Source organism: Archocentrus centrarchus, chromosome 14 (genome assembly GCF_007364275.1).
Source record: "Archocentrus centrarchus isolate MPI-CPG fArcCen1 chromosome 14, fArcCen1, whole genome shotgun sequence".
Lineage (NCBI taxonomy): Eukaryota > Metazoa > Chordata > Actinopteri > Cichliformes > Cichlidae > Archocentrus > Archocentrus centrarchus.
The window spans coordinates 20,510,076-20,520,543 of NC_044359.1; the positions used below are offsets into that span (position 1 = coordinate 20,510,076).

The 10,468-nt window shown below is 41.9% G+C and overlaps 1 protein-coding gene across 1 annotated transcript in view; it reads right to left on the reverse strand.

Moving 5' to 3' along the window:
- ltbp3 (latent transforming growth factor beta binding protein 3) overlaps positions 1–6,511 on the reverse strand; it is a 38,633-nt gene extending 32,122 nt beyond the window's left edge. The window contains 1 exon segment of the mRNA XM_030746032.1: positions 5,915–6,511. Within this exon segment, the coding sequence (XP_030601892.1) occupies positions 5,915–6,152 (238 nt within the window). The 5' untranslated portion in view covers positions 6,153–6,511.
- Positions 6,512–10,468: the final 3,957 nt, after the last annotated feature.

The window sequence follows — 10,468 nt, forward strand, 5'->3', positions numbered from 1 at the left end:
TCAAACTGTGCCTTGCACAATGTGGTTTTCACATGTCATGGAAATATGCAACCACACTGCACTGCTTTTTAGCGGGCACACATCCAGCATTACCCTATCACACCCCTCTGGCAGATATGTTTGTGGAATGAGAGCAAGAGAGTCTGACAGAATCTTGGCACCCATGCAGATGATGTCATCTAATGACTATCTAAAAGCCTCGGCCATAAGGACTGCAAGGCAGGCAGGTAGAAGAGCGCTGACAGTGCTCTGCTGAGATTATGTCAGATACCTGTCCTGTGGGATACTCAGCACTGGAGTGCGTGGCAGGTAATGTCTGTAGGCTGCACTGTCTCAGGCCACGGCAGCAGGCAGCGCTGGCAGAGTCCGTGTTATTCTGTTTACCCTGGCTAATCGTTACAGCTACAGGGTCCTGCCTGGTGTGGGTGCAGTCCCCAGCATGCACACATTCCTCTGAGGAGCTTTAAATAACTGCCCCCCACCACCACCACTGCCGCCTCTCGCTACACAAATGGGAGGAGAGTGTTAAAGACGGCAAAGAAGGTCGTTTGTTTGAGCTGGGTTCAGCACACTGCTCTTGAACACAGTCACATGCAAATGTACACACAAACTTCACTTAATGAGATGTTTTGTTTTTTTTTTGCAAGCTGAAAAGTAGGATTAAAGCACTCTGAGTGGCCTGTAAGACTAGAAAAGCGCTTCATAAATGCAGTTTATTTAGAGTCTGATTGGACGGGGAACTCCGGCTAAGACTGTGTGGATGTTGGCTCTGAATGAGTGTTGTGGTGCAACCTTGACTAAAGTTAAAAAAAGAAAAACTGACTGTGGATTTAATCTTTTTAACATCCACTCTTCTTTCAGGGGGGACATAAAAAAATGACTAAATGTGCCCTTATGATAGCATTGTTGGACATTCTTGCTGGAGAGCATGATTTAAGCTGTTATTAAGACTCAGCTGTTAAAAGATATAGCATTCACTGCTCCGCCAGTGGGTGCACTTTTATGAAGTGATCTCACCGTGGAAACAAGACCAAAAAAGGTCAATGAGAACAGAAATAATCGCAAGTATTAGTTTCCCAGTAGGCATAAATAATAAAAATAGAGGGGACACCTATTTATATTAAAATTCTGCCTTAACAAGGGGTCGATGGACAGCCTAAGGCAGCCAAAGGTAAGAAGTTTTCATGACTAATAAGCTGAAAGTGAATGTGTCTAAGACTGCCTCGGCATGTGTGTTTGTTTGTGAGTTTGCGAGCACGGGAGCCGTGCCCAGCTTTGCCTCTGAGTTCAGTCCAACCTGTGGCAAAAATCCGGAGTACTGCAGGTTTCTTGGTTGCCCGTGTTAGACCGCTTTCTCCAAAGTTTGGCATGACAGAGAAAAGAGTGTGTGGGGAAGAGCAGAGGGCTTTGAAAGGTAAAATAAACTCGCCTCCCTAAAAAGAGAGAGTGAGTGAGAAAGCAGAACCACCCCTGACTACTGTATTTAACTGACTCGCCTTCATCTCCAGGCTCCCATGGACCTCTGACCCATGCCAAGGGAAAACCAAAACAAACCACAAGGCTACTACTGTCACTTTACCCTAAATACAAAACCACATGGGAAATCCTGAAATAGCCATTTCCACTTGTCATGATGCCCATTTTAGGGGACGCGAGCCCAGACTGAGCTATGATAAGAATCACTTCCTGTGCAAGAAGAGGCCACGTTCTCTTAGTTATTCCAGAAAGAGATGGGAATCTAGAGCAGCCTGGCAACAGCAGGCCTGATAAAAAAGAGAAGCAGAGGAGAGAAGAGGCACAGAGGGCTGTCTGGGAGCTGAGCAGCTGCTGTCAGAAAGCCTGATATATTGGATGCCTCCGTGCTAGCAACAGCGAGAAACATTTAGACTTGGACTAAAAAAGCATGCTTGAGTCAAAGCAACCACAGTATCTGCACTGCTTTGATCTAACCATATATATATATATATATATATATATATATATATATACACATACACATTAATTTTTTTACAAAATATAAGATATATATAAACTTCAAGAAGCAGTAAAGTAAAAATAGCATCATATCGCCTTGTATTTTTCTGCCCCACAAACAGTGAGGGTTGAAAGTTTCGGGGGATAAAATAAGTTTTTCAAATGAGATGGCCTTTGGATATCTTTCAGCCAAACACAAGAAAATCATCAAAAAGACACTCTTCATCTGCCAATATACAGGTTCAGTTTCGAGTTCAGGTTCAGGTTCGGGAAAGACAGCATGCAATGGGATCAGTGCAAGTTCATTCACGCGTTTCTCTGTGTCGTGATTCAAAAACCCGACTATTACGACATGAAAGCCTTTCATCCTCTTTAATATTTACCAGACTCTTAATGCTAAAATTCCGCTTTAATAAATAGAACAATATGTATCCTGCAATACTTTTATCCCTATTATAAGTGATAACAAGGCCTCTGCCTCAACCCCTGCAGAGCACTATGATTACTTACATGTGGAGTCCATGAGAAAGGCAAATTGTATGTTGTTGCAAACACTGATTATTTTCTGCCTGCCATACCTGGAAGGATTTCAAGTTTCTTTTCTTTCATTAGTTTTATGAACTCAATCAATGCACATCAACAGAGCATATCTGACCCATTGTAAATTCACAGATGCTTCAGTTCTTAGTAAGTTCTTAATCTGATGTTTCAGAACTGTGAAAACAAGTATAAAAGATCGATAGCAGGCAGATGTTTCTATATTGATTATGTATATTAAGCAGTACTGATTCTGAATGTTACATACCTATCCAAAAATGATATTCTATAATTGCTCGTGTGTAATCGTTCTCAATTATAAAGTCCAAGTGAGCAGCATGCTATTCAGGTGATTTATATTCATGTGCTCCAGGTTATTCAGACTGAGACAATCTGCTCTGTCTGAACATCTGGGTGGTCGCCTCTCCGTCTGTCTGTCCCAGTCTGGAGCAGCATAATGACATCCTGAGCAGGTCAAACAGAGTCATTATTTCTATTTATTTCTTGATTTAATTTTGGATAAGGGATGTTTATGAACTAGCGTATTTTTAAAGATAAAGAAGCTCGGGCCTTTAAGCAAGCAAAGCTACAGTGGTGTATTGCTAGAACAGCAGCGTAATTGTTTAAAGCTGCTCTAATCTATGTCCTACCTTTTTATCACATGCAAGTTTACAGTACTATGCAAAAATCACCCCCCATTTCTTTAGATTTTGCTAGTAAAATGGGAAATTGTTGCAGCAATTTATTGCAGTATGTGGAATCATAAATGGAAATACAGCACATAAGACAAAAACAAAGTTTGTACAGTCCTACAAGCTTGACCACACAGGTGCCATTTCTTTAAGTAGTCTTCAGGAATAGTTCTCCGTTCCCAAACATTCAAAGTTCTTCTTTGGATGTTGGCTGCCTTTTCTTCTGCATGCTATCAAGATGATCCCACACTGCTTCAATAAAGTTGAGGTTTAGGCTCCGAGGAGGCCAATCCATAACTGATAGTGTTCCATTGTGTTTCTTCTTCTTCTTCTGTGTTTTTTTTCTATCCAGGTATGCTTTTACTGCACTGGGAGTGTGTCTGGGATCATTGTCATGCTGAAAAATGAAGCCGCTGCCAATCAGACACTTTCCAGATGGTTTTGCATGGTGGATCAAAATCTGCCGATACTTTTCTGTGATCATAATTCCATCAGTTTTGACAAGACCTCCAACACCACCTGTATAAAGCGTCACCTGTGTCAGATCTTTGCTGGATTTTTTTCCTGTTTCTTAATGATGCTGTTCACCCGCTGTAGATAGTTTCTCAGGGCTGCAAATTCTTCTTTTGTTCTCCACATGTCCAGTTTCCTCAATTTTTCAAGGACAGACTGCACACAATACTTGGCTAACAGGAATTTTGGTGCGAATATCCTATTTTTGCTGTCAAACTGTGTTATTGTTGTCATTTTTCATAGACTGAACTAAAGAAATGGGACAAAATTATGTGTTTTTGCAACAGGCTGTTAGTAACGAAGCATCTAAAGATACAATTTAAAACGGCTTCTTTCTTTTCTTTTCTCTCGGTTAATATCATTGTTTTAAAAAATAAAAATAAAGCATTTTGCCTTGGAAACAAACTTTTGAGAACATGCCATGTAAAGTCTCTGTGAACTAGATTATGGTTGAAACTCTTTGTTGGTTCTCAACGTGTTTGTTCTTAAGCCTTTTTCTTCACTTGCACAGACTGACAGGAGCCATATTTCTTTAGTGGAAAAGCTTTGTTCAGCCTTGCCATGCTTACATCACAACTGCTCAAATATGGAAAAGTCTTCATATTGTTGCTGCTATAGCCGTGGCCGTTTTAACACGGGAGAGAAAAATTTCCACTTGTCCAGACCACATTCCAACGCTCACACTAAACAGCACGCATCTCCTGTCCAGGCTGGAGTCAACTCCTCAGCCCCTCTCTGCAAAAACTCTGGTAAATGGAAAGATAAATCCAGGAGATAGGGGACTGTATGACTACATGATGTCATTATCCAGAGACGGTGTAAAACAGCACGAGGTATTCCAGGGATCTGATGTGTCTCTCTTGAATTACCTTACACAGAAGCTCCATAAAACGTGACGCACCATAAGGAAATCTGGGGAGACGAGGGAAGACTGGTGCCTGAGCCAGCTCTTTGACTCTGCACTGTGTCAGAGTGGAAGAATACTGTCACGGCAGTGCAAGTAAGATTCACTTGGCCTCAATTAAATCCAGCTTGCTTACCTCCACATGGGCAAAAAGCAACTGCAACTCTGTGCAAACCTGTGTGTGATGAATGCAAAAATCCACCACAACCACAACCTGCTGCTCCCCCCCCCCAGGCAGCGCTTATTTTTCATCCAGCAGTGCTGCATCTTAGTTTCAGTCTGAGAATTCAAACAGAAAAACATGCGCAGAAGCATCCAGCAGGCGAGAGAGGGCTTGGACAAATCAATATTAAGAATGCAGCGGGGAAGAGGAATTTATAGTTGGAAATATGTCAGTTTTAAGGACAGGAGCTGAATCAGATTATGCTGGGTAACAACTGCTGAATTGTGTTGTTCAGGTTTGTATATTAGGCCACTTTTGTTACTGTTATTGAGTTAAATCACTATCGGTTTGTGTTAATGAAATGAATTGTATCATTTTTTTGTTTTTAACTCAGTCTCATTCTGTACACTGAGCCACTGAGGATAAATCCATTTGTGGAGCAGCAAACTGATGTAGACAGCAAGGCTCCAAGTCTCACCACAGCTGATCTGATACAGCACAGAAAGGGCTCCACTCATGCCAACCAGACACTGAAGTCAGGGAAGGTGGGGAAAGTATAGATCTTACGAGTACATTTATATGCTATGTAATGAGCCATGCCTTACTAATTAAAGTGCAACCCAGGAACATTTTCCAGATGCAGTGGAGGGGTAAACCTCAGCTCACCTCATCTTAGCCACCTATTTATTTCCACAGTTTCTGACATGAACTCAGGGTGCCTATCAGCAGCAGGCATGGAACCAAAAAGGCCATGAATGGATCAGATATGCTTTCTTTGAACTGGTTATTGTGTGGATTATGTTATGTGGACGATGTCAAGGTGTGAACTTTTTGTTTTAACTCCCACTTCACACCAAATTTAACCCTGAAAGAAGCTAAAAATCTCGCTTTTAAGAAGCACAGCTGGCCCATCGGCGCAGTTTTAAGCATTTTACGGAGCTCCACGTTGAATTAGCCATCCTCCCCTCAAAAAGCCAGTTTATAAGCAAACAAACAGGCCTCCCTCACCTCTGTAGAGGGGCAACCACAACCTAAAGCCTGGGGTCAGGGCAGCACTATCAATTCATCGTAGCGGCCTATTTATACCCCCCCTCATAATAAACACCGCTGTTTCAGCTTCCCGTCACTCACCGACCCTGAAGCCCGGTCCGGTGAGCGTGTCGGCGCCCTGCCCGTTCTCCGCGATCAGCGTGGTGTTGTTGCCCTGCTCGCAGGTATACTGACACTGCCCCTTCAGGCAGATCCGCTTGCAGATGCGAGGAGCGAAGACCACCTTGATGCGCTCCAGTGTGGAGGAGCGCTCCGTGCACCACACCAGCCTGTGGACGCTCAGCCAGATGACAAGCAGATGGGAGATTAGAGAGGGCATCCTGGCATCCTTCACTGCCCTCCACAGAGACCCGGGGACATTTAATCACAAACCGAGGGGTTCCGCTCCAGCTCAAAGGCGCCGCTTTGTTAACACAGACAGAAACTTTTGACGTTTCATACGGCGGAAAAAAAAAAAAAAAAAAAAAAAACGCGCGTCCTCCCTCCCGTTTTCTTCTTAAGGAAAAAGAAAATCACTTCCCTCTTGTACCCAAGTGATCCGTCTGCAAAACTGACGCGTTTGGCATCCTCGGAAGTTTCTCGTTGCCCTCGTTCTAAAAGTTGCTGGAGTTGCCCTTGATTTTGTCGCTCTTCCTTCTTCTTGCCTGTTGCTTTGGAGAGTTGGAGAGAGTGCGTATGTGGGTTTGGGAGAGAAAGAAGGGAGGGAGGAGAGGAGAAGGGGTGAGCCAGCCCTCTCTCTGGAGAACTTGGCTGCAGGCCAGCCAGGCGGTGCAGGAGCAAAGCTGAAAGTGGTTTCCTTGTTGGTTATTTCTCCTCTAACACCACCCCACCCCACCCGCTCTGTTGCCCCCGCACAGACAAATCACAGCTGCACAGCTGTGTGTGTCAGTCAGAGATAGAAAAAAACGGACATAGGCGAATAATTCACACACACCTTTGTGTTAGTGAGTTTCTAATGTGTGAAAATACCATGTATGTGCACTTGGTTGAGCTAGAGATCCTGACACACAGGTCCCCCTGAAGTGCCTCTCTATATCTCTCTATTGCTTGCTTGCTTTACACCCAGCTTACATTAATCATATGTCATTATACTACAGTGTGTCACTGCATTACATGTGGGTCTTCAGGTTCAGGCAAAGCTCTGCATAAGCAGTGCCACAGCTACTTTTAGTTGACTATTTAGCTTTTTACATAAAGCAAAATAAATCAGTAATGTGTATATCATTAAGATTTTGCAGATGTGGAGTATTTCTTTTATTGTGTGATTAAGTTATTTAATATTTTCACAGCTCAGATATCAGAATAGCCCTAGGGATGACCAACCATGGCGCAGATAAAAACCCAGCATCCCTGATGTTAATGTGGCACATTAGTGCACATGTACGAGGACCACTGACGCTGAACGCCATACGCAGGCTTAGGAGCAGCATATGCCGCCACCCAGACAATATCCTTTTCAATGCCAAACCATTCTGCATGTGATCCAACAGCAATCCGGGGTTATAAAAGCATCTATAGCTGCTGTGATTTTTCCAGCCTGCAACAAATTTCGGTTTTCCGTTCTTGCCCTAGGTGTGCATAGACAAATAACATCCAAACCTGTTGCCACCCACGCCGGCTGAAACAGATTAAAATCAGACAGTGAACGTGACACCACACAGTCTGCAGAGCTGAAGCCTGCTCAAACACTTTATGCGTGATAAGTTCAGCTGCGACTCTCGCCTGGGAAGAGTCAGCGTGCTGATTAACCCCGCTTAAAAGTGAAGGTGTGGGAGTCGGTGTTTGGGGTCATGTGGGCAACGGGTGAAAGTGAGAAATAGACAAAGGGAGGGAAAGAAAGCAAGCTGAGTCACTTCCTCTCCAAAAACTGAGAGTGTTTACTTTTTAGTCGCTGAGGAAATCACCCATGGGCCTACGGAGAGTTCACGAGCTGTTCTCACATGTCTCTGAGCCTTTGCTGCTCACCATCACAGGGTCACTGACTGCCAAGACACACACACACACACACACACACACACACACACACACACACACACACACACACACACACACACACACACACAATGGAAATACACTGCAGGTCAGCCAAAAACCATCTTTATTGTTAGTACACTATAATTACTTCCCATCTGGAAACTGAAACCTTAGTGAAATTCCCTGCACCAAACAATAATAACAAACAGCACAGGCAAATGACACAATCTGTGTATGAAAACAGCTTTGACAGTATGAATATGGAAATTAGATCCTTTACTTGAATAAAAGTAGCAAAACTGCACCCAAAAGATCAAATGTGTGTCTAAAGCAGCGTACTTTGTGTAGAGTGTCCCCTAATAATAATAAACTCTTTTGTCCAATCCATGCCAGTCCTCTAAGTTAATCAACACACAAACTTGTTAGCATTTTAAGCTGCTTCTTTATTTCTACACCAGCTCATGTTTATCTATTGAAACAATCAGACCTATTTCCGTAGACGATGCCAAATACTTAAAGAGATCATGAAAAACCTCAGACTATACTCAGTGCTGTTGGAAGAGTTTTCAAGTTTTTCCAAGGGAGAACTTCAGTGTCACATTCAAAGGAAATGCCAACAGCTTAATGGATCTATGGCAGCCTCTGCTGGATCACTTGCCCAGTGATTTAAGGAAAGAAGTCCAAAGGGCACGTTGGTGCCAAGTGAATTTTTCACTATACAACAGTAAGAATAGCTGAGTTTTGGTGCTGAATACAAGGAGTCTTCACTTTAGCTCAAGCCTGTTGTCCATAATGACTTGATTTCCATTTGCAAAAAAAAAAAGAAAGATGACCTACATAATATTTTCCTTGCAGCAGATTGTACTGTATATGAGTGCAATTTTTACTCTGGATTTTGTGCATTCATCATCCCCAGAAGGATCAGTCATTACGACTTTTTATCCTCTAGCACCACTACAAGGTTCAAATTTGTGGTGTTATGTGAAAGGTCTGAACTACTTCAGACATATGAGAATTTAAGGGGCGGGGGGCACCTATTGAGGAAAAATATAACAGTTCTGGGTGATCAGCTTTAGACAGATTGCCTTAAAACTTGTCACACTGGCTAATGTTCCACCTTAGAATTAACTGCAGTAACTTTGGTGATCCTACAACTTTTTATCTACAGAAGGTTAATATTTCTGTTTGTCCTTTATGTTTATTTGTGATCAAACAGATGCAGCAATGTGCTGGAAACATTCCTCAGATTTTGGTCCAAACTGATACGACAGCATCACACAGTCGCTGCAGATTTGTCAGCTGCACATCCATGATGCACCGAGTTGCTACTATATGATTGGCTGATTAGATATTTGCATTAACAAGCAACTGAACAGGTATACTTAATAAAGTGGCTGGTGAGTATATACCACAGTGAGTTTAGTATTTTTTGAATGTAACTACAGACCCATTCCAAAATATTAGAATATCATGGAAAAGTTGAATAATTTCCATAATTCCATTCAAAAAGTTAAAACTTTCATAGATTATAGAGTTGGGGCCCACAATTTAAACAATTTCAAGTATTTATTTGTTTATTTTTACATAATTTGGGCTTCCAGCTCATAAAACCCACGAAAACAGGATTTCAAAAAATTAGAATACTCGTTTAAATCGTTTAAATTGTGGGCCCTGAACCTATAATCTATGAAAGTTTAACTTTTTGAATGGAATTATGGAAATTAATCAACTTTTCCATGATATTCTAATTTTTTGGAATGGGTCTGTATATCTCAGTGGTAACACTATCCTTTCTCTGTGACAAAAGCCTATCTAACTCTCTTTGAATGAATGTGACATCTCAAATATTTTTGACAATCCCAAAACATGTCTTCATGCAAATTTGTTCTGGGAGGGACCGGGAGGATTTAGCCACGACTGCTAATTACATCAAGACCTATCCATCTTATTCTCAACACATATACCGCAGTGGCAAATTTGGTATATGTGTTGTGAACCTTGATGAGTCTGACCTTCTTTAGTGAGGAGGCACTTCCATCTGTTACAAAAAAGGAGCTTCAAGTTTTAAGCGTAAGCCACTAAAAGAAAACAATTTGATCATTCATCACAGTTAACACAACACCAAAGTTACTGGTGTTACGGATGAAAAAAACATTATAGTCTCATTTTTTCTGGCCTATCTAACCTGTTAAGCTTCTGTAATCATACCAAAGGCTACCTCAAACAGCAGTTTGGAGTGTTTTAGCACAGATGTCATTACTCAGCACTGTAAGGAGAGCAAGGTGTGATTTGGGATCTGTTTGGGCGTGAGCACACCACCTACACAATCTATTCTGGCAGCATTTCAGGCAGTGTGGAAACTCTCCCCTTAGGTTTAATGTGGCTTTTCCTGCCATGATACAATGAAACAATAAAATGAAATCAGCTTTGAGTGAACTGGTACATCACTGATCTGGGTGATGGATTATTTATTGCCTCTGCACAGTAATAATAATCTGGGTGTTTTTGGTTTTCAAGCAACTTTTTCTCTTTTTTCTATGTTTAAAAAAACACCAGAGGAAAAAAAGAAGTATAAACAAGGCCCTTTAATATAGTAACATATACAGTAGGTAATAGTATGAGTATGATGTGGGTGAACAAAAAAAAAAAAAAAAAAAAAAG